Source organism: Coregonus clupeaformis, unplaced genomic scaffold (genome assembly GCF_020615455.1).
Source record: "Coregonus clupeaformis isolate EN_2021a unplaced genomic scaffold, ASM2061545v1 scaf1542, whole genome shotgun sequence".
In the NCBI taxonomy this organism is placed as follows: Eukaryota; Metazoa; Chordata; class Actinopteri; order Salmoniformes; family Salmonidae; genus Coregonus; species Coregonus clupeaformis.
Genome location: NW_025534996.1, coordinates 92501 through 118117, shown reverse-complemented (window position 1 = coordinate 118117; position 25617 = coordinate 92501). Strand labels below are relative to the sequence as shown.

General features: G+C 44.4%; 1 protein-coding gene across 1 annotated transcript in view; it reads left to right on the top strand.

Annotated features, from left to right (window-relative positions):
* Positions 1 to 22218: 22218 nt before the first annotated feature.
* Positions 22219 to 25617, top strand: part of LOC121557563 (F-box/LRR-repeat protein 18) — a 19981-nt gene continuing 16582 nt past the window's right edge. Inside the window, exon 1 of the mRNA XM_045218397.1 lies at positions 22219 to 22475. Within this exon, the coding sequence (XP_045074332.1) occupies positions 22416 to 22475 (60 nt within the window). The 5' untranslated portion in view covers positions 22219 to 22415. The remainder of the gene's footprint in view (positions 22476 to 25617) is intronic.

The window sequence follows — 25617 nt, the reverse complement described above, 5'->3', positions numbered from 1 at the left end:
CGTGGCGCGATCTTTTTGTGTCTGCAAAAATTGTGAGAATTGGCGGTGGGAACCTTTAAAAAATATATATATATATACGCCAGTATTTATATAACAACCATTTGGAATTGCAAATCATGTTTTGAACGGCCAACTCCACTCGCCCGCTGGCGGTATAACTGTATAACCTTGTGCATCGCGCCAGCGGAAAATGGCAAACTGGGAGATGTTCTTTTTTTTGTTATCTGGGTTGGAGTCACGATGTGTTGTGGTCCTCCCACTATGACTCGGGAAACGAGTCCGTTTATTAGAACACATATGAAATAAATGGTGAAATTGCATGTTGACGAGCTTGACGCTCCTGTCCAATAAATATCGGGGAGAGACTAAGAGTGAAAAATGGTTATTCCATCAAACTTCAAATGAGTACACAACGCAGAACAGAACATCCAGGCTAAGGGTCAGTGGCCCAAACCCGAGAACAGGAATGTTCAGACAGAAGGGGGGGGAATCAGATCGCTATGGTCGCCAGGAACTTTTAATTTGGTTTATATTTTAATTTGTTGCTATAAAAGTGCTGCCTGTTGATCGTTAAGGAGGCAGTTACAGTAGCTGCATGATATTAACGTCGGTTTTTATTTCATCCGGGTGCTACCGACACCCACCGGCACCTGCAGCGCCTGTTCTCATGAGTCCGAGAGAACAACTTGTCTGATGTATTCCTGTCCTGTCTCTCCATAATACCATTACAGCGCTACATAAAAGCCGTGGTGTTGGTCTTCATTGCTTGGTTCTTCTGTGGTCCCTATAAAGACCGCTACAACATGATGACCGCCGTGTGACATTATTCTGGTTTTATCATCGTCTCATGCTGTCGGCCAGAGCCCACATGCCAAAAGCGGACTAGGCACACTGGCTATTTAAAGCAACGGCTTTTGTGACCACTGTTAGTTGACAATGCAATGGAAACACATTGATTAGGTACGTCACTTTAAAATGTACATTTTGTGTGCACTAAGTCATCACGCACTGATTTATTTATTTTTTAATCTACAAGTCAGTTTGGTGAAAAATGCCCATATTTCTTTTATGCAGTTTTGAGAATATTCAATTGGAATCTATCGCCAATTGGATGGAAACCTTTCAAGCGAATATTCTACAATCTGCATAAAAACAATATGCGCGTTTTTCCCACCGGATGTTTCCATCAAATTGACTTGTTGCTGATAAAAGGGGTGACGCGTGATGACGACATGCACATAAAAATAACTTTTGCGGTTAAATTCCCCATGTACCGACTAAAATATACAAGTTAAATGGGTTTACTGGCGCTTTGGCCACAAATCCTGTTGCGTTGGATAGCGAATGTGCGCCCTCTGGTCTTGACACTTGCAGTCCAGCCAACAGATCGCAGATAAAACCTGCATGAGATTATTATTATGGTCGAAAGAGCGAGATTATTTGTCAAACGGCAACCAAGCATCGATCATGTCACCAGAATTATACCCCTCGATATTTATTGGAAAGCAGCATCAAGCTCATCGCCGTGCACTTTAACCACCCTGCGAAGTTAATTTATTTCATTTGACCGCTGCCTAATAAACTGCACGCTTTCCCAAATCGTAGTGGGAGGACGCGGACCACAAATCATTGCGTGACTCCAAATGTACTTTGATATAAGGGTTATTATATCAATCCACCGCCATATCTCGCACAATACACTTTACCACCTTGTCTAGCGTATGTTTTGTTGAAATTTGGAAAGTTTACCGATAAAATTTGCGGTTTTTTTCCGACGTACTTTCCAGGCATAAAAGGGTTGGACGGAAGCCTGGTTTCTGAAATGAAATGGCTCCCAGCAAACACGTTTCGTAACCACGACCAACCACGACACAATGGATTGGTCGTGTCGCTCTGTTGTAACCGGGCGCGACCGGGAGACCCATGGGGCGGCGCACAATTTGGCCCAGCGTCGTCCAGGGTAGGGGAGGGAATGGCCGGCAGGGATGTAGCTCAGTTGGTAGAGCATGGCGTTTGCAACGCCAGGGTTGTGGGTTCGATTCCCACGGGGGGCCAGTATTAAAAAATAATGTATGCACTCACTAACTGTAAGTCGCTCTGGATAAGAGCGTCTGCTAAATGACTAAAATGTAATTAGTGGTAATGTCATGACGTTACCTTCCCGCAAAGTAATCTGAAGGTAATATCACGACCAACTGTAGTGGTCATCTCCCTTACCTCTTCCATGTCGCAGTAACGTCATTTCATAACCTTACAGATTGGCCCTGAATCCCAATTATACCCAGGAGAACACCACAGTGTGACTGATATGGAGAACACCACAGTGTGACTGATATGGAGAACACCACAGTGTGAATGATATAGAGAACACCACAGTGTGACTGATATGGAGAACACCACAGTGTGACTGATATGGAGAACACCACAGTGTGACTGATATGGAGAACACCACAGTGTGACTGATATGGGAGAACATCACAGTATGACTGATATGGAGAACACCACAGTGTGACTGATATGGAGAACACCACAGTGTGACTGATATGGAGAACACCACAGTGTGACTGATATAGAGAACACCACAGTGTGACTGATATGGAGAACACCACAGTGTGACTGATATGGAGAACACCACAGTGTGACTGATATGGAGAACACCACAGTGTGACTGATATGGAGAACATCACAGTATGACTGATATGGAGAACACCACAGTGTGACTGATATGGAGAACACCACAGTGTGACTGATATGGAGAACACCACAGTGTGACTGATATAGAGAACACCACAGTGTGACTGATATGGAGAACACCACAGTGTGACTGATATGGAGAACACCACAGTGTGACTGATATGGAGAACACCACAGTGTGACTGATATGGAGAACATCACAGTATGACTGATATGGAGAACACCACAGTGTGACTGATATGGAGAACACCACAGTGTGACTGATATAGAGAACACCACAGTATGACTGATATGGAGAACACCACAGTGTGACTGATATGGAGAACATCACAGTGTGACTGATATGGGGGTGTCAAGGCTGCATGGAGAACACCACAGTGTGACTGATATGGAGAACACCACAGTGTGACTGATATGGAGAACACCACAGTGTGACTGATATGGAGAACACCACAGTGTGACTGATATGGAGAACACCACAGTGTGACTGATATGGAGAACACCACAGTGTGACTGATATGGGGAACACCACAGTGTGACTGATATGGAGAACACCACAGTATGACTGATATGGAGAACACCACAGTGTGACTGATATGGAGAACATCACAGTGTGACTGATATGGAGAACACCACAGTGTGACTGATATGGGGAACACCACAGTGTGACTGATATGGAGAACACCACAGTATGACTGATATGGAGAACACCACAGTGTGACTGATATGGAGAACATCACAGTGTGACTGATATGGAGAACACCACAGTGTGACTGATATGGGGAACACCACAGTGTGACTGATATGGAGAACACCACAGTATGACTGATATGGAGAACACCACAGTGTGACTGATATGGAGAACACCACAGTGTGACTGATATGGAGAACACCACAGTGTGACTGATATGGAGAACACCACAGTGTGACTGATATGGAGAACACTACAGTGTGACTGATATGGAGAACACCACAGTGTGACTGATATGGAGAACACCACAGTGTGACTGATATGGAGAACACCACAGTATGTCTGATATGGAGAACACCACAGTGTGACTGATATGGAGAACACCACAGTGTGACTGATATAGAGAACACCACAGTGTGACTGATATGGAGAACATCACAGTGTGACTGATATGGAGAACACCACAGTGTGACTGATATGGAGAACACCACAGTGTGACTGATATGGAGAACACCACAGTGTGACTGATATGGAGAACACCACAGTGTGACTGATATGGAGAACACCACAGTGTGACTGATATGGAGAACACCACAGTGTGACTGATATGGAGAACACCACAGTATGACTGATATGGAGAACACCACAGTGTGACTGATATGGAGAACACCACAGTGTGACTGATATGGAGAACACCACAGTGTGACTGATATGGAGAACACCACAGTGTGACTGATATGGAGAACACCACAGTGTGACTGATATGGAGAACACCACAGTATGACTGATATGGAGAACACCACAGTGTGACTGATATGGAGAACATCACAGTGTGACTGATATGGAGAACATCACAGTGTGACTGATATGGAGAACACCACAGTGTGACGGATATGGAGAACATCACAGTGTGACTGATATGGAGAACACCACAGTGTGACTGATATGGAGAACACCACAGTATGACTGATATGGAGAACATCACAGTATGACTGATATGGAGAACATCACAGTGTGACTGATATGGAGAACACCACAGTGTGACTGATATGGAGAACATCACAGTGTGACTGATATGGAGAACACCACAGTGTGACTGATATGGAGAACACCACAGTATGACTGATATGGAGAACATCACAGTATGACTGATATGGGGGTGTCAAGGCTGCATGGAGAACACCACAGTGTGACTGAAATGGAGAACACCACAGTATGACTGATATGGAGAACACCACAGTATGACTGATATGGAGAACACCACAGTATGACTGATATGGGGGTGTCAAGGCTGCATGGAGAACACCACAGTGTGACTGATATGGAGAACACCACAGTGTGACTGATATGGAGAACACCACAGTGTGACTGATATGGAGAACACCACAGTATGACTGATATGGAGAACATCACAGTATGACTGATATGGAGAACATCACAGTGTGACTGATATGGAGAACATCACAGTATGACTGATATGGAGAACATCACAGTGTGACTGATATGGAGAACACCACAGTATGACTGATATGGAGAACACCACAGTGTGACTGATATGGAGAACACCACAGTGTGACTGATATGGAGAACACCACAGTGTGACTGATATGGAGAACACCACAGTGTGACTGATATGGAGAACACCACAGTATGACTGATATGGAGAACATCACAGTGTGACTGATATGGAGAACACCACAGTGTGACTGATATGGAGAACACCACAGTGTGACTGATATGGAGAACACCACAGTGTGACTGATATGGAGAACACCACAGTGTGACTGATATGGAGAACACCACAGTGTGACTGATATGGAGAACACCACAGTGTGTCTGATATGGAGAACACCACAGTGTGACTGATATGGAGAACACCACAGTGTGACTGATATGGAGAACACCACAGTGTGTCTGATATGGAGAACACCACAGTGTGACTGATATGGAGAACACCACAGTGTGACTGATATGGAGAACACCACAGTGTGACTGATATGGAGAACACCACAGTGTGACTGATATGGAGAACACCACAGTATGACTTATATAGAGAACACCACAGTGTGACTGATATGGAGAACACCACAGTATGACTGATATGGAGAACACCACAGTGTGACTGATATGGAGAACACCACAGTATGACTGATATAGAGAACACCACAGTGTGACTGATATGGAGAACACCACAGTATGACTGATATGGAGAACATCACAGTGTGACTGATATGGAGAACACCACAGTGTGACTGATATAGAGAACACCACAGTGTGACTGATATGGAGAACACCACAGTGTGACTGATATGGAGAACACCACAGTGTGACTGATATGGAGAACACCACAGTGTGACTGATATGGAGAACACCACAGTATGACTGATATGGAGAACACCACAGTGTGACTGATATGGAGAACACCACAGTGTGACTGATATGGAGAACACCACAGTGTGACTGATATGGAGAACACCACAGTGTGACTGATATGGAGAACACCACAGTGTGACTGATATGGAGAACACCACAGTATGACTGATATGGAGAACACCACAGTGTGACTGATATGGAGAACATCACAGTGTGACTGATATGGAGAACATCACAGTGTGACTGATATGGAGAACACCACAGTGTGACTGATATGGAGAACATCACAGTGTGACTGATATGGAGAACACCACAGTGTGACTGATATGGAGAACACCACAGTATTACTGATATGGAGAACATCACAGTATGACTGATATGGAGAACATCACAGTGTGACTGATGTGGAGAACACCACAGTGTGACTGATATGGAGAACATCACAGTGTGACTGATATGGAGAACACCACAGTGTGACTGATATGGAGAACACCACAGTATGACTGATATGGAGAACATCACAGTATGACTGATATGGGGGTGTCAAGGCTGCATGGAGAACACCACAGTGTGACTGAAATGGAGAACACCACAGTATGACTGATATGGAGAACACCACAGTGTGACTGATATGGAGAACATCACAGTGTGACTGATATGGAGAACACCACAGTATGACTGATATGGAGAACACCACAGTGTGACTGATATGGAGAACACCACAGTGTGACTGATATGGAGAACACCACAGTGTGACTGATATGGAGAACACCACAGTGTGACTGATATGGAGAACACCACAGTATGACTGATATGGAGAACATCACAGTGTGACTGATATGGAGAACACCACAGTGTGACTGATATGGAGAACACCACAGTGTGACTGATATGGAGAACACCACAGTGTGACTGATATGGAGAACACCACAGTGTGACTGATATGGAGAACACCACAGTATGTCTGATATGGAGAACACCACAGTGTGACTGATATGGAGAACACCACAGTGTGACTGATATAGAGAACACCACAGTGTGACTGATATGGAGAACACCACAGTGTGACTGATATGGAGAACACCACAGTGTGACTGATATGGAGAACACCACAGTGTGACTGATATGGAGAACACCACAGTGTGACTGATATGGAGAACACCACAGTGTGACTGATATGGAGAACACCACAGTGTGACTGATATGGAGAACACCACAGTGTGACTGATATGGAGAACACCACAGTGTGACTGATATGGAGAACACCACAGTATGACTGATATGGAGAACACCACAGTGTGACTGATATGGAGAACACCACAGTGTGACTGATATGGAGAACACCACAATGTGACTGATATGGAGAACACCACAGTGTGACTGATATGGAGAACACCACAGTGTGACTGATATGGAGAACACCACAGTATGACTGATATGGAGAACACCACAGTGTGACTGATATGGAGAACACCACAGTGTGACTGATATGGAGAACACCACAGTGTGACTGATATGGAGAACACCACAGTGTGACTGATATGGAGAACACCACAGTGTGACTGATATGGAGAACACCACAGTATGACTGATATGGAGAACACCACAGTGTGACTGATATGGAGAACATCACAGTGTGACTGATATGGAGAACATCACAGTGTGACTGATATGGAGAACACCACAGTGTGACTGATATGGAGAACATCACAGTGTGACTGATATGGAGAACACCACAGTGTGACTGATATGGAGAACACCACAGTATGACTGATATGGAGAACATCACAGTATGACTGATATGGGGGTGTCAAGGCTGCATGGAGAACACCACAGTGTGACTGAAATGGAGAACACCACAGTATGACTGATATGGAGAACACCACAGTGTGACTGATATGGAGAACACCACAGTATGACTGATATGGAGAACATCACAGTATGACTGATATGGAGAACATCACAGTGTGACTGATATGGTGAACATCACAGTATGACTGATATGGAGAACACCACAGTGTGACTGATATGGAGAACACCACAGTGTGACTGATATGGAGAACACCACAGTGTGACTGATATGGAGAACACCACAGTGTGACTGATATGGAGAACACCACAGTGTGACTGATATGGAGAACACCACAGTGTGACTGATATGGAGAACACCACAGTGTGACTGATATGGAGAACACCACAGTGTGACTGATATGGAGAACACCACAGTGTGACTGATATAGAGAACACCACAGTGTGACTGATATGGAGAACACCACAGTGTGTCTGATATGGAGAACACCACAGTGTGACTGATATGGAGAACACCACAGTATGACTGATATGGAGAACACCACAGTGTGACTGATATGGAGAACACCACAGTGTGACTGATATGGAGAACATCACAGTGTGACTGATATGGAGAACACCACACTGTGACTGATATGGAGAACACCACAGTGTGACTGATATGGAGAACACCACAGTGTGACTGATATGGAGAACACCACACTGTGACTGATATGGAGAACACCACAGTGTGACTGATATAGAGAACACCACAGTGTGACTGATATGGAGAACACCACAGTGTGACTGATATGGAGAACACCACAGTGTGACTGATATGGAGAACACCACAGTGTGACTGATATGGAGAACACCACAGTGTGACTGATATGGAGAACACCACAGTGTGACTGATATGGAGAACACCACAGTGTGACTGATATGGGGGTGTCAAGGCTGCATGGAGAACACCACGTGTATTGCTGTGTTTATGAAATCGTGTGGTCGTCTAGTTGCGGTACGCTCGCTATATTTGAGATGTGAAACACGCACCGCACATTTATTTTGAATGCATAGATATAGGGTTTCAGTCTTTTCCCAATGTTTAGATTGGTTTTTAAAAAAGACAACTTCTCCCTCTTGTTTTTTAAAAATCCTAGAGAATAAATCCCATATTTTCAGCCGGAGCGTCAATATTTAGCGCTACCACTAGAGGGAGACGTTCGGGTCTGCACAAAGATGCTCTTCTTTCACATTGAGAAAGACTCGACGAGAAGCGAAGGTAACACCTGTCTCGTTCATTTATCCTGTTTTACAGGTTTTGTCGTATGTATAAAGCACAAGTTCATCTTTGAAAATCTCCAGATAACACGTTCAACATAACTGTGATGAGTTGTGTTGCCATTTAGACGTGTTGTTCCTGTATTTAAGACCCAACATAACTGTGATGAGTTGTGTTGCCATTTAGACGTGTTGTTCCTGTATTTAAGACCCAACATAACTGTGATGAGTTGTGTTGCCATTTAGACGTGTTGTTCCTGTATTTAAGACCCAACATAACTGTGATGAGTTGTGTTGCCATTTAGACGTGTTGTTCCTGTATTTAAGACCCAACATACAGTGGGGAAAATAAGTATTTAGTCAGCCACCAATTGTGCAAGTTCTCCCACTTAAAAAGATGAGAGAGGCCTGTAATTTTCATCATAGGTACACGTCAACTATGACAGACAAATTGATTTTTTTTCTCCAGAAAATCACATTGTAGGATTTTTAATGAATTTATTTGCAAATTATGGTGGAAAATAAGTATTTGGTCACCTACAAACAAGCAAGATTTCTGGCTCTCACAGACCTGTAACTTCTTCTTTAAGAGGCTCCTCTGTCCTCCACTCGTTACCTGTATTAATGGCACCTGTTTCAACTTGTTATCAGTATAAAAGACACCTGTCCACAACCTCAAACAGTCACACTCCAAACTCCACTATGGCCAAGACCAAAGAGCTGTCAAAGGACACCAGAAACAAAATTGTAGACCTGCACCAGGCTGGGAAGACTGAATCTGCAATAGGTAAGCAGCTTGGTTTGAAGAAATCAACTGTGGGAGCAATTATTAGGAAATGGAAGACATACAAGACCACTGATAATCTCCCTCGATCTGGGGCTCCACGCAAGATCTCACCCCGTGGGGTCAAAATGATCACAAGAACGGTGAGCAAAAATCCCAGAACCACACGGGGGACCTAGTGAATGACCTGCAGAGAGCTGGGACCAAAGTAACAAAGCCTACCATCAGTAACACACTACGCCGCCAGGGACTCAAATCCTGCAGTGCAGACGTGTCCCCCTGCTTAAGCCAGTACATGTCCAGGCCCGTCTGAAGTTTGCTAGAGTGCATTTGGATGATCCAGAAGAGGATTGGGAGAATATCATATGGTCAGATGAAACCAAAATATAACTTTTTGGCAAAAAACTCAACTCAGTCGTGTTTGGAGGACAAAGAATGCTGAGTTGCATCCAAAGAACACCATACCTACTGTGAAGCATGGGGGTGGAAACATCATGCTTTGGGGCTGTTTTTCTGCAAAGGGACCAGGACGACTGATCCGTGTAAAGGAAAGAATGAATGGGGCCATGTATCGTGAGATTTTGAGTGAAAACCTCCTTCCATCAGCAAGGGCATTGAAAATGAAACATGGCTGGGTCTTTCAGCATGACAATGATCCCAAACACACCGCCCGGGCAACGAAGGAGTGGCTTCGTAAGAAGCATTTCAAGGTCCTGGAGTGGCCTAGCCAGTCTCCAGATCTCAACCCCATAGAAAATCTTTGGAGGGATTTGAAAGTCTGTGTTGCCCAGCGACAGCCCCAAAACATCACTGCTCTAGAGGAGATCTGCATGGAGGAATGGGCCAAAATACCAGCAACAGTGTGTGAAAACCTTGTGAAGACTTACAGAAAACGTTTGACCTGTGTCATTGCCAACAAAGGGTATATAACAAAGTATTGAGAAACTTTTGTTATTGACCAAATACTTATTTTCCACCATAATTTGCAAATCAATTCATTAAAAATCCTACAATGTGATTTTCTGGATTTTTTTTCCTCATTTTGTCTGTCATAGTTGACGTGTACCTATGATGAAAATTACAGGCCTCTCTCATCTTTTTAAGTGGGAGAACTTGCACAATTGGTGGCTGACTAAATACTTTTTTTCCCCACTGTAACTGTGATGAGTTGTGTTGCCATTTAGACGTGTTGTTCCTGTATTTAAGACCCAACATAACTGTGATGAGTTGTGTTGCCATTTAGACGTGTTGTTCCTGTATTTAAGACCCAACATAACTGTGATGAGTTGTGTTGCCATTTAGACGTGTTGTTCCTGTATTTAAGACCCAACATAACTGTGATGAGTTGTGTTGCCATTTAGACGTGTTGTTCCTGTATTTAAGACCCAACATAACTGTGATGAGTTGTGTTGCCATTTAGACGTGTTGTTCCTGTATTTAAGACCCAACATAACTGTGATGAGTTGTGTTGCCATTTAGACGTGTTGTTCCTGTATTTAAGACCCAACATAACTGTGATGAGTTGTGTTGCCATTTAGACGTGTTGTTCCTGTATTTAAGACCCAACATAACTGTGATGAGTTGTGTTGCCATTTAGACGTGTTGTTCCTGTATTTAAGACCCAACATAACTGTGATGAGTTGTGTTGCCATCTAGACGTGTTGTTCCTGTATTTAAGACCCAACATAACTGTGATGAGTTGTGTTGCCATTTAGACGTGTTGTTCCTGTATTTAAGACCCAACATAACTGTGATGAGTTGTGTTGCCATTTAGACGTGTTGTTCCTGTATTTAAGACCCAACATAACTGTGATGAGTTGTGTTGCCATTTAGACGTGTTGTTCCTGTATTTAAGACCCAACATAACTGTGATGAGTTGTGTTGCCATCTAGACGTGTTGTTCCTGTATTTAAGACCCAGTGAAGATTGATAAGTCAGGATAGCTGGCTGACTTGGCCACAGATGGAAAAATGAGCCAGATGGAACAATGAGCCAGATGGAACAATGAGCCAGATGGAACAATGAGCCAGATGGAACAATGAGCCAGATGGAACAATGAGCCAGATGGAACAATGAGCCAGATGGAACAATGAGCCAGATGGAGCAATGAGCCAGATGGAACAATGAGCCAGATGGAACAATGAGCCAGATGGATCAATGAGCCAGATGGAACAATGAGCCAGATGGAACAATGAGCCAGATGGAACAATGAGCCAGATGGATCAATGAGCCAGATGGAACAATGAGCCAGATGGAACAATGAGCCAGATGGAACAATGAGCCAGATGGAACAATGAGCCAGATGGAACAATGAGCCAGATGGAACAATGAGCCAGATGGAACAATGAGCCAGATGGAACAATGAGCCAGATGGAACAATGAGCCAGATGGATCACCGGGATGAGGGAGATCCGGTATTTAGTCAATTACACTCATTCATTGGCCCCCAAAGGAGGGAGCTATAGCTATATATGGGCGGCAGGTAGCTTAGTGGTTAAGAGCGTTGTGCCAGTAACCGAAAGGTCGCTGGTTCTAATCCCCGAGCCGACTAGGTGAAAAATCTGTCGATGTGCCCTTGAGCAAGGCACCTAACCCTAATTGCTCCTGTAAGTCGCTCTGGATAAGAGTGTCTGCTAAATGACGTAAATGTAAATATATAGTAATTAACTGAAACGTGTTCATCATACTAGAGAGGAAGAGGAGAATCGAGAAGGATAACTGGGTCCAAAATCTGTCTTCTCCAGCAGGTGGCCTTTTTTTTTTCCCGCTCCCAAAGCGAGGAGTTTCTGTACGGTGGCAATGAGAGTGTTGAATTTGGTTAACAACAAATTGAATGGCTGATTTGCTACGTTTGGCTTTATTTGATCGAATAGACGTTTCGTCATGTTTAGGTTGTTATGAGTGTACTGATATGAGTAGGAGATGGCCTCAATGGACTACTTCAACATGGAGATGGCCTCAATGGACTACTTCAACGTGGAGATGGCCTCAATGGACTACTTCAACGTGGAGATGGCCTCAATGGACTACTTCAACATGGAGATGGCCTCAATGGACTACTTCAACATGGAGATGGCCTCGATGGACTACTTCAACATGGAGATGGCCTCAATGGACGACTTCAACATGGAGATGGCCTCAATGGACTACTTCAACATGGAGATGGCCTCAATGGACTGCTTCAACATGGAGATGGCCTCAATGGACTACTTCAACATGGAGATGGCCTCAATGGACTGCTTCAACATGGAGATGGCCTCAATGGGAAAGATGCTAGCTAGGGCGGCAGGTAGCTTAGTGGTTAAGAGCGTTGTACCAGTAACCGAAAGGTCGCTGGTTCTAATCCCCAAGCCGACTAGGTGAAAAATCTGTCGATGTGCCCTTGAGCAAGGCACTTAACCCTAATTGCTCTGGATAAGAGCGTCTGCTAAATGACCTATTTATTTATGTCCTCTAACAGAGGGAGAAGGCGCTCAGATTTAGACAAATGGGGGAAAGAATGGTGAATTGTTTCGCTCTCAAGAAAAGGGCGCCATTGAAACATGGAGGCAGGTAGGCAGGTAGCTTAGTGGTTAAGAGCGTTGTACCAGTAACCGAAAGGTCGCTGGTTCTAATCCCCAAGCCGACTAGGTGAAAAATCTGTCGATGTGCCCTTGAGCAAGGCACTTAACCCTAATTGCTCCTGTAAGTCGCTCTGGATAAGAGCGTCTGCTAAATGACCAATTTATTTATTTTTATTTTTAAAGGAGTGATTACTGGGGTAGCAGTAAATGTGAAAGTTGACCAACTGAAGGGGAAGATTCCCGGTGTTTGTGATGCTCGTCGTTTGGTGCGACACAAACGGGGGGGGGAGTGGGGAAACAGAGGAGTCATTGTCTGTTCTTTTGGGTTATGTAGTTGAGTCTTTGCCTGATAAAGTGAAGTTAGGGTATTTAAGTTATCCTGTACGAGCTGATGTGCCGAATACATTACGATGTTACAGGTGTCAAACTTATGGGCAAGTGGCAGCAGTGTGTAGGAGGGAGGTTCCAAGGTGTGAGAAGTGTGCAGAAGGGCATGAGACAAAGGAATGTGTAGCATTGGGGAAAGTAGTGGTATGTGTTAATTGTAGGGGTGGCCATGGGGCTGGGGATCAGAAATGTCCCGTGCGAGAGAGGCAGGTTGAGGTTTCCAGGGTTAGAGTAGTGAAGAAGTTGTCATATGCTGAGGCAGGGAAGAAAGTAGAGGAAGAGGGGTCAAGGGGGGATGAGTGGTGAGAGTAGGAGATATGTACCAGTACAGAGGGATAGGACAACAAGTTATATATGTTTCAGTAAGATTGGGTTTTTAGCGTTTATAGCAATGGTTATCAACTGTACTGCAGGGATGGAACGTAAGTCGAAGAAAATAGAGGTTGTGGTGGCAGCTGCAGAGAGGTATTTGGGTGTGGTGGCAGCTGCAGAGAGGTATTTGGGTGTGGTGGCAGCTGCAGAGAGGTATTTGGGTGTGGTGGCAGCTGCAGAGAGGTATTTGGGTGTGGTGGCAGCTGCAGAGAGGTATTTGGGTGTGGTGGTAGCTGCAGAGAGGTATTTGGGTGTGGTGGCAGCTGCAGAGAGGTATTTGGGTGTGGTGGCAGCGGCAGAGAGGTATTTGGGTGTGGTGGCAGCCGCAGAGAGGTATTTGGGTGTGGTGGCAGCTGCAGAGAGGTATTTGGGTGTGGTGGCAGCTGCAGAGAGGTATTTGGGTGTGGTGGCAGCTGCAGAGAGGTATTTGGGTGTGGTGGCAGCTGCAGAGAGGTATTTGGGTGTGGTGGCAGCTGCAGAGAGGTATTTGGGTGTGGTGGCAGCTGCAGAGAGGTATTTGGGTGTGGTGGCAGCGGCAGAGAGGTATTTGGGTGTGGTGGCAGCTGCAGAGAGGTATTTGGGTGTGGTGGCAGCTGCAGAGAGGTATTTGGGTGTGGTGGCAGCTGCAGAGCGGTATTTGGGTGTGGTGGCAGCGGCAGAGAGGTATTTGGGTGTGGTGGCAGCCGCAGAGAGGTATTTGGGTGTGGTGGCAGCTGCAGAGAGGTATTTGGGTGTGGTGGCAGCTGCAGAGAGGTATTTGGGTGTGGTGGCAGCTGCAGAGAGGTATTTGGGTGTGGTGGCAGCTGCAGAGAGGTATTTGGGTGTGGTGGCAGCGGCAGAGAGGTATTTGGGTGTGGTGGCAGCTGCAGAGAGGTATTTGGGTGTGGTGGCAGCTGCAGAGCGGTATTTGGGTGTGGTGGCAGCGGCAGAGAGGTATTTGGGTGTGGTGGCAGCGGCAGAGAGGTATTTGGGTGTGGTGGCAGCTGCAGAGAGGTATTTGGGTGTGGTGGCAGCTGCAGAGAGGTATTTGGGTGTGGTGGCAGCTGCAGAGAGGTATTTGGGTGTGGTGGCAGCTGCAGAGCGGTATTTGGGTGTGGTGGCAGCGGCAGAGAGGTATTTGGGTGTGGTGGCAGCGGCAGAGAGGTATTTGGGTGTGGTGGCAGCTGCAGAGAGGTATTTGGGGTGTGGGAGACTTGACATCAGAAGAGTTACAGGGAGTGTTAAGTGGTGATGTCACATCATTTCAGGTTGAGGGCATGAGGTAGGAATGAACATATTTAAAAAAGTGGAGAAGGGTGGTGGTAATTATTAATAATATTTTTTTTAATTTGTGAGTGTAGCGTTAGAAGGTAGGGTATTTCTTTATTTTATTTTATTTTTCAAGCAAAATATATAACGGAGTTGTACTCCAGTCTAGTAGGTGGCGGTAATGCAACAAAATGGATGCCAACCGCCGTTAAACCTCATCGAAGAAGAAGAAGAAGAAGAAGAAGAAGGCGCTGCCACAGACGCCATGACGGCACGGATACACTGATGAGCCGCCTTTCCATCTCTATGGGCAAGACAGACAAGATATTTGACCTATCATCTCAAAGAGGAACTTGTTTACCGTAATGAAAACATTATAAACTGCCAATTGAGGTGCTAAAGGAGAAGTGAAGAATGAACCATTTCTGAGTGAAAATTACATTCATTTTTATTGGGAAGACTTTGTAGGTGCGTGCGCTTCCGGAAAATGGACCGTCCTCAATGTTCCGGTGGTCCTCTGTAGCTCAGCTGGTAGAGCACGCGCTTACAATTGCCTCTGTTCCTGATAAAGCTCGCTAAATGCATTTATTTTTAAAACACAGCAAGTGACGAGCGTTTTACTTCCTGTAGTCCCAGCTGACACTTCCTGTAGTCCCAGCTAACACTTCCTGTAGTCCCAGCTAACTCGGCTGTCACATGAAGCTAGCTATCCCGCTGGTAGACTTGCACTGATAAAACAGGCACAACAATGAGTTCGTCTGGAAACGGAGGAGTATTGGAAGAAGATATGGACAATCAAATTGTACAGGTTGGTAGAACAAACCAAAAAACTAGCTAGCTGCTGTTAGCTGTCTACCCGTGTTAGCTTGCTAGCTATCTAACGTTAGCCTACTGGCGCTGCCTTGTCATCAAGCTGAATGTCTTGATTTTATTACATTTGTATCGGTTGTCAAATGGCAATAAAGGTATTTGCGTGAGTATGATGTGGGTGAAAGTGTGCTGTTGATAGCCGGTAGTTAGTCTGCTTAATCAGGCTGTAATACGTAATTAATTTGTGTATTTGTGTGTGTATAGCTACAGCCTGAAACGAAATGCCTGTAGTCGTAAATGTTCCTTACAAGCCAGAACGTGCAATTAAATTACATTTAAACTTACTCTACCGGTTGTCTGTGTGATTTTGTTCTATAGCTTCTCGAAATTTGAGACAAAATATCCGTAGGAAAGTATTGTTTACCCGACTTTGTAGAGAGCTGGTAGGTACACTACATGACCAAAAGTATGTGGACACCTGCTCGTAGTAGTAGTAGTAAATTAGGTTCACTACATGACCAAAAGTATGTGGACACCTGCTCGTAGTAGTAGTAAATTAGGTTCACTACATGACCAAAAGTATGTGGACACCTTCTCGTAGTAGTAGTAAATTAGGTTCACTACATGACCAAAAAGTATGTGGACACCTGCTCGTAGTAGTAGTAGTAGTAAATTAGGTTCACTACATGACCAAAAATATGTGGACACCTGCTCGTAGTAGTAGTAAATTAGGTTCACTACATGACCAAAAGTATGTGGACACCTTCTCGTAGTAGTAGTAAATTAGGTTCACTACATGACCAAAAATATGTGGACACCTGCTCGTAGTAGTAGTAAATTAGGTTCACTACATGACCAAAAGTATGTGGACACCTGCTCGTAGTAGTAGTAGTAGTAGTAAATTAGGTTCACTACATGACCAAAAATATGTGGACACCTGCTCGTAGTAGTAGTAAATTAGGTTCACTACATGACCAAAATATGTGGACACCTTCTCGTAGTAGTAGTAAATTAGGTTCACTACATGACCAAAAGTATGTGGACACCTGCTCGTAGTAGTAGTAGTAGTATTATGTAGTAGTAGTAGTAGTAGTAAATTAGGTTCACTACATGACCAAAAGTATGTGGACACCTTCTCGTAGTAGTAGTAAATTAGGTTCACTACATGACCAAAAGTATGTGGACACCTGCTCGTAGTAGTAGTAGTAAATTAGGTTCACTACATGACCAAAAGTATGTGGACACCTGCTCGTAGTAGTAGTAATAGGTTCACTACATGACCAAAAGTATGTGGACACCTGCTCGTAGTAGTAGTAATAGGTACACTACATGACCAAAAGTATGTGGACACCTGCTCGTAGTAGTAGTAGTAGTAAATTAGGTTCACTACATGACCAAAAGTATGTGGACACCTTCTCGTAGTAGTAGTAAATTAGGTTCACTACATGACCAAAAGTATGTGGACACCTGCTCGTAGTAGTAGTAGTAGTAGTAAATTAGGTTCACTACATGACCAAAAGTATGTGGACAACTGCTCGTAGTAGTAGTAGTAGTCGTAAATTAGGTACACTGGCACTGATGTTGGGCGATTAGGCCTGGCTTGCAGTCGGCGTTCCAATTAATCCCAAAGGTGTTCGTTGGGGTTGAGGTCAGGGCTTTTCCGAGTTCATCGACAGCGATCTTGACAAACCATTTGTGTGGACCTCGCTTTGTGCACTGGGGCATTGTCATGCAGAAACAGGAAAGAGTCTTCCCCAAACTGTTGCCACAAAGTTGGCTCAGAATCATCTAGAATGTCTTTGTATGCTGTGGCGTTAAGATTTCCCTTCACTGGAACTAAGGGGCCTAGCCCGAACCATGAAAAACAGCCCCAGACCATTATTCTATCTCCACCAAACTTTACAGTTGGCACTATGCATTGGGGCAGGTAGCGTTCTCCTGGCATCCGCCAAACCCAGATTAGTCCATCGGACTGCCAGATGGTGAACCGTGATTCATCACTCCAGAGAACGTGTTTTCACTGAGTCCAATGGCGGTGAGCTTTACACCACTCCAGCCGACGCTTGGCATTGCGCATGGTGATCTTAGGCTTGTGTGCGGCTGCTCGGTCATGGAAACCCATTTCAAGAAGCTCCTGACGAACAGTTCTTGTGCTGACATTTCTTCCAGAGACAGTTTGGAACTCAGTAGTGAGTGTTGCAACCGAGGACAGATAATGTTTTACGAGCTTCAGCACCCGGCGGTCCCGTTCTGTGAGCTTGTGTGGCCAACCACTTCGCGGCTGAGCCGTTGTTGCTCCTAGAAGTTTTCCACTTCACAATAACAGCACTTACGGTTGACCGGGGCAGCCTTACGGTTGACCGGGGCAGCCTTACGGTTGACCGGGGCAGCTCTAGCAGGGCAGACATTTGATGAACTGACTTGTGTGGAAAGGTGACATCCTGTGACGGTGCCACGTTTTTAAAGTCACTGAGCTTTTCAGTACGGGCCATTCTACTCCAGATGTTTGTCTGTGGAGATTGCATGGCTCTGTGCTCGATTTTATACACCTGTCAGTAACGGGTGTGGCTGAAATAGAATCCACTAATTTGAAAGGGTGTATACTTTTGTGTGTATATGGTGTAAATGGTTCTGTTCGGCCACCGGGGTAAAGTTAGTTTTATGTTCTGTATTTTATTGAGCATTGCCATGACAATAAAAACGAACTGAACATCGGTGCCGAACCGAACCACCTGATTCTGTCATCAGGATGACGTCATCTATACATGTCATCTACAGCGCCTATAGAACCCCTTTAAAATTACATCTAAAAACGATTCAATTAGATTTTTTACAACCATATTAAAATATATTAAAATCCACATTTTCAAAGTGAAAGAAATAGAAATTAAGAAGAAAAAAGGAAATATCCTAATTTAATTAATTTATAACTTATTAGTTATTATTAGTTTGAGTTAATACTTGGTGCCTTTGGAAGCCATTTACAGCTGTGAATCATTTTTAGTTTCTACAAACTTTTCACAACTCTTAGGGCAACACATCCATAGGTTTTCTCAGAATGGCTCAGGCTCAGTAAATTTGGTTGGGGATCATTGATGGACAGCGATATTTAAACTATTTTTTTTTGTTGTTGCAGATTTGTCACGACTGAGACTAGACCACTCAGGAAACACTCAACATGTCTTGGAAAGCCGGTTCTGCTGTGTCTTTTGCATACAAATTGGTGTAATTGTCCTGCAGAAAAATGTAAAACCCCTATCCCAGGGTTTTCAGAAGACTGAAGTGGGTTTTCCTCTAACTTTTTTACCTGGGCTTTGCTCCTTTCATATTTCTTTTGATCCTGATAAACTCCCCAGTCCCTGCCGGTGACAAGCATACCCATAACATGATGCTGCCATCACCATTTTAATATTTAATTTTAAGGCCTCAAAAGAGAATGTAGACCGTCTATACTGTACCTACCACTCTCTAAAAGGTTGGGGAAACAATACTTTACTTTCCTGTGGATGTTTTGTCTAAAATTTCGAGCAGCTGAAGGACAACTGGTAGAGTTGTAGCTCAGTTGGTAGAGCATGGCGTTTGCAACTCCAGGGTTGTTGGTTCGATTCCCACGGGGGACCAGAGCGTCTGCTAAATGACTGAAATGTAAATGTAAATGTAAATGTAGAGCACGTTTTACATGTATTTTTATTCATAATTCTCGCTTGAACATTTACACGACTTTGAAGGCCTTAGTGTCATATACCAATTAATTGTGTATTAATCAGACTAGTAGCTAGCCAACTAGCCAACTGCCACACCAGGGCTAGATAGACGTGTGACGTTAGCCCAAGATAAGCCCAAGAATCTACTGTTAAAGAAATGTACAGTGCATTCAGAAAGTATTCAGACCCCTATACTTTTTCCACATTTTGTTACTTTACAGCCTTATTCTAAAATTATTTAAAATTGTTTTTTCCCCTCATCAATCTAAACACAATATCCCATAATGACAAAGCAAAAACTGGTTTTTAGAATTTTTTGCAAATTTATTACAAATAAAAAACTGAAATATCACAATTACATTAGTATTCAGACCCTTTACTCAGTACTTTGTTGAAGTACCTTTGGCAGCGATTACAGCCTTGAGTGTTCTTGGGTATGATGCTACAAGCTTGGCACACCTGTATTTGGGGAGTTTCTCCCATTATTCTCTGCAGATCCTCTCAAGCTCTGTCAGGTTGGATGGGGAGCATCGCTGCACAGCTATTTTCAGGTCTGTCCAGAGATGTTAGATCGGGTTCAAGTCCGGGCTCTGGTTGTGCCACTCAAGGACATTCAGGGATTTGTCCCGAAGCCACTCCTGCGTTGTCTTGGCTGTGTGCTTAGGGTCATTGTCCTGTTGGAAGGTGAACCTTCGCCCCAGTCTGAGGTCCTGAGCACTCTGGAGCAGGTTTTCATCAAGGATCTCTCTGTACTTTGCTCCGTTCATCTTTGCCTCGATCCCTCGATCCTGACTAGTCTCCCAGTCCCTGCCGCTGAAAAACATCCCCACAGCATGATGCTGCCACCACCATGCTTCACCGTAGGGATGGTGCCAGGTTTCCTCCAGACATGATGCTTGGCATTCAGGCCAAAAGAGTTCAATCTTGTTTTCTTCAGACCAGAGAATCTTGTTTCTCGTGGTCTGAGTCCTTTAGGTGCCTTTTGGCAAACTCAGAGCGGGCTGTCATGCCTTTTACTGAGGAGTGGCTTCTGTCTGGCCACTCTACCATAAAGGCAGGATTGGTGGAGTGCTGCAGAGATGGTTGTCCTTCTGGAAGGTTCTCCCATCTCCACAGAGGAACTCTGGAGCTCTGTCAGAGTGACCATCGGGTTCTTCGTCACCTCCCTGACCAAGGCCCTTCTCCCCCGATTGCTCAGTTTGGCCGGGCGGCCAGCTCTAGGAAGAGTCTTGGTGTTTCCAAACTTCTTCCATTCAAGAATGATGGAGGCCACTGTGTTCTTGGGGACCTTCAATGCTGCAGAAATGTTTTGGGTGTGGTGGCAGCTGCAGAGCGGTATTTGGGTGTGGTGGCAGCTGCAGAGAGGTATTTGGGTGTGGTGGCAGCTGCAGAGAGGTATTTGGGTGTGGTGGCAGCTGCAGAGAGGTATTTGGGTGTGGTGGCAGCTGCAGAGAGGTATTTGGGTGTGGTGGCAGCTGCAGAGAGGTATTTGGGTGTGGTGGCAGCTGCAGAGAGGTATTTGGGTGTGGTGGCAGCGAGAGAGGTATTTGGGTGTGGTGGCAGCTGCAGAGAGGTATTTGGGTGTGGTGGCAGCTGCAGAGAGGTATTTGGGTGTGGTGGCAGCTGCAGAGAGGTATTTGGGTGTGGTGGCAGCTGCAGAGAGGTATTTGGGTGTGGTGGCAGCTGCAGAGAGGTATTTGGGTGTGGTGGCAGCTGCAGAGAGGTATTTGGGTGTGGTGGCAGCTGCAGAGAGGTATTTGGGTGTGGTGGCAGCTGCAGAGAGGTATTTGGGTGTGGTGGCAGCTGCAGAGAGGTATTTGGGGTGTGGGAGACTTGACATCAGAAGAGTTACAGGGAGTGTTAAGTGGTGATGTCACATCATTTCAGGTTGAGGGCATGAGGTAGGAATGAACATATTTAAAAAAGTGGAGAAGGGTGGTGGTAATTATTAATAATATTTTTTTAATTTGTGAGTGTAGCGTTAGAAGGTAGGGTATTTCTTTATTTTATTTTATTTTTCAAGCAAAATATATAACGGAGTTGTACTCCAGTCTAGTAGGTGGCGGTAATGCAACAAAATGGATGCCAACCGCCGTTAAACCTCATCGAAGAAGAAGAAGAAGAAGAAGAAGAAGAAGGCGCTGCCACAGACGCCATGACGGCACGGATACACTGATGAGCCGCCTTTCCATCTCTATGGGCAAGACAGACAAGATATTTGACCTATCATCTCAAAGAGGAACTTGTTTACCGTAATGAAAACATTATAAACTGCCAATTGAGGTGCTAAAGGAGAAGTGAAGAATGAACCATTTCTGAGTGAAAATTACATTCATTTTTATTGGGAAGACTATGTAGGTGCGGCTTCCGGAAAATGGACCGTCCTCAATGTTCCGGTGGTCCTCTGTAGCTCAGCTGGTAGAGCACGGCGCTTGTAACGCCATGGTAGTGGGTTCGATCCCCGGGACCACCCATACACACAAAAAAAATTATGCACGCATGACTGTAAGTCGCTTTGGATAAAAGCGTCTGCTAAATGGCATATTATTATTTATTATTATTATGAAACACAGCAAGTGACGAGCGTTTTACTTCCTGTAGTCCCAGCTGACACTTCCTGTAGTCCCAGCTAACACTTCCTGTAGTCCCCAGCTAACTCGGCTGTCACATGAAGCTAGCTATCCCGCTGGTAGACTTGCACTGATAAAACAGGCACAACAATGAGTTCGTCTGGAAACGGAGGAGTATTGGAAGAAGATATGGACAATCAAATTGTACAGGTTGGTAGAACAAACCAGGTGTAACGTTAGTAAAAAACTAGCTAGCCGCTGTTAGCTGTCTACCCGTGTTAGCTTGCTAGCTATCTAACGTTAGCCTACCTGCGCTGCCTTGTCATCAAGCTGAATGTCTTGATTTTATTACATTTGTATCGGTTGTCAAATGGCAATAAAGGTATTTGCGTGAGTATGATGTGGGTGAAAGTGTGCTGTTGATAGCCGGTAGTTAGTCTGCTTAATCAGGCTGTAATACGTAATTAATTTGTGTATTTGTGTGTGTATAGCTACAGCCTGAAACGAAATGCCTGTAGTCGTAAATGTTCCTTACAAGCCAGAACGTGCAATTAAATTACATTTAAACTTACTCTACCGGTTGTCTGTGTGATTTTGTTCTATAGCTTCTCGAAATTTGAGACAAAATATCCGTAGGGAAAGTATTGTTTACCCGACTTTGTAGAGAGCTGGTAGGTACACTACATGACCAAAAGTATGTGGACACCTGCTCGTAGTAGTAGTAGTAAATTAGGTTCACTACATGACCAAAAGTATGTGGACACCTGCTCGTAGTAGTAGTAAATTAGGTTCACTACATGACCAAAAGTATGTGGACACCTTCTCGTAGTAGTAGTAAATTAGGTTCACTACATGACCAAAAGTATGTGGACACCTGCTCGTAGTAGTAGTAGTAGTAAATTAGGTTCACTACATGACCAAAAATATGTGGACACCTGCTCGTAGTAGTAGTAAATTAGGTTCACTACATGACCAAAAGTATGTGGACACCTTCTCGTAGTAGTAGTAAATTAGGTTCACTACATGACCAAAAATATGTGGACACCTGCTCGTAGTAGTAGTAAATTAGGTTCACTACATGACCAAAAGTATGTGGACACCTGCTCGTAGTAGTAGTAGTAGTAGTAAATTAGGTTCACTACATGACCAAAAATATGTGGACACCTGCTCGTAGTAGTAGTAAATTAGGTTCACTACATGACCAAAAGTATGTGGACACCTTCTCGTAGTAGTAGTAAATTAGGTTCACTACATGACCAAAAGTATGTGGACACCTGCTCGTAGTAGTAGTAGTAGTAGTAGTAGTAGTAGTAGTAGTAGTAGTAGTAAATTAGGTTCACTACATGACCAAAAGTATGTGGACACCTTCTCGTAGTAGTAGTAAATTAGGTTCACTACATGACCAAAAGTATGTGGACACCTGCTCGTAGTAGTAGTAGTAAATTAGGTTCACTACATGACCAAAAGTATGTGGACACCTGCTCGTAGTAGTAGTAAATTAGGTTCACTACATGACCAAAAGTATGTGGACACCTTCTCGTAGTAGTAGTAAATTAGGTACACTACATGACCAAAAGTATGTGGACACCTGCTCGTAGTAGTAGTAGTAGTAAATTAGGTTCACTACATGACCAAAAGTATGTGGACACCTGCTCGTAGTAAATTAGGTTCACTACATGACCAAAAGTATGTGGACACCTTCTCGTAGTAGTAGTAAATTAGGTTCACTACATGACCAAAAGTATGTGGACACCTGCTCGTAGTAGTAGTAGTAGTAGTAAATTAGGTTCACTACATGACCAAAAGTATGTGGACAACTGCTCGTAGTAGTAGTAGTAGTAGTCGTAAATTAGGTACACTGGCACTGATGTTGGGCGATTAGGCCTGGCTTGCAGTCGGCGTTCCAATTAATCCCAAAGGTGTTCGTTGGGGTTGAGGTCAGGGCTTTTCCGAGTTCATCGACAGCGATCTTGACAAACCATTTGTGTGGACCTCGCTTTGTGCACTGGGGCATTGTCATGCAGAAACAGGAAAGAGTCTTCCCCAAACTGTTGCCACAAAGTTGGAAGCTCAGAATCATCTAGAATGTCTTTGTATGCTGTGGCGTTAAGATTTCCCTTCACTGGAACTAAGGGGCCTAGCCCGAACCATGAAAAACAGCCCCAGACCATTATTCTATCTCCACCAAACTTTACAGTTGGCACTATGCATTGGGGCAGGTAGCGTTCTCCTGGCATCCGCCAAACCCAGATTAGTCCATCGGACTGCCAGATGGTGAACCGTGATTCATCACTCCAGAGAACGTGTTTTCACTGAGTCCTATGGCGGCGAGCTTTACACCACTCCAGCCGACGCTTGGCATTGCGCATGGTGATCTTAGGCTTGTGTGCGGCTGCTCGGCTATAGAAATCCATTTCATGAAGCACCTGACGAACAGTTATTGTGCTGACGTTGCTTCCAGAGGTAGTTTGGAAGTCAGTAGTGAGTGTTGCAACCGAGGACAGATAATGTTTTACGAGCTTCAGCATCCGGCAGTCCCATTCTGTGAGCTTGTGTGGCCCACCACTTCGCGGCTGAGCCATTGTTGCTCCTAGAAGTTTTCCACTTCACAATAACAGCACTTACAGTTGACCGGGGCAGCTCTAGCAGGGTGACCGGGGCAGCTCTAGCAGGGTGACCGGGGCAGCTCTAGCAGGGTGACCGGGGCAGCTCTAGCAGGGTGACCGGGGCAGCTCTAGCAGGGTAGAAATGTGACGAACTGACTTGTGTGGAAAGGTGACATCCTGTGACGGTGCCACGTTTTTAAAGTCACTGAGCTTTTCAGTACGGGCCATTCTACTCCAGATGTTTGTCTGTGGGGATTGCATGGCTCTGTGCTCGATTTTATACACCTGTCAGTAACGGGTGTGGCTGATATAGAATCCACTAATTTGAAGGGGTGTATATGGTTCTGTTCGCACCGGGTAAAGTTAGTTTTATGTTCTGTATTTTATTGAGCATTGCCATGACAATAAAAACTAACTGAACATCCGTGCCGAACCGAACCACATGATTCTGTCATCAGGATGACGTCATCTATACATGTCATCTACAGCGCCTATAGACCCCCTTTTAAAATTACATCTAAAAAGATTCAATTAGATTTTTTACAACCATATTAAAATATATTAAAATCCACATTTTCAAAGTGAAAGAAATTGAAATTAAGAAGAAAAAGGAAATATCCTAATTTAATTTATTTTATTAATTTATAACTTATTAGTTATTATTAGTTTGAGTTAACCCTGAGTTAATATTTGGTGCCTTTGGCAGACATTTACAGCTGTGAATCATTTTAGTTTCTACAAACTTT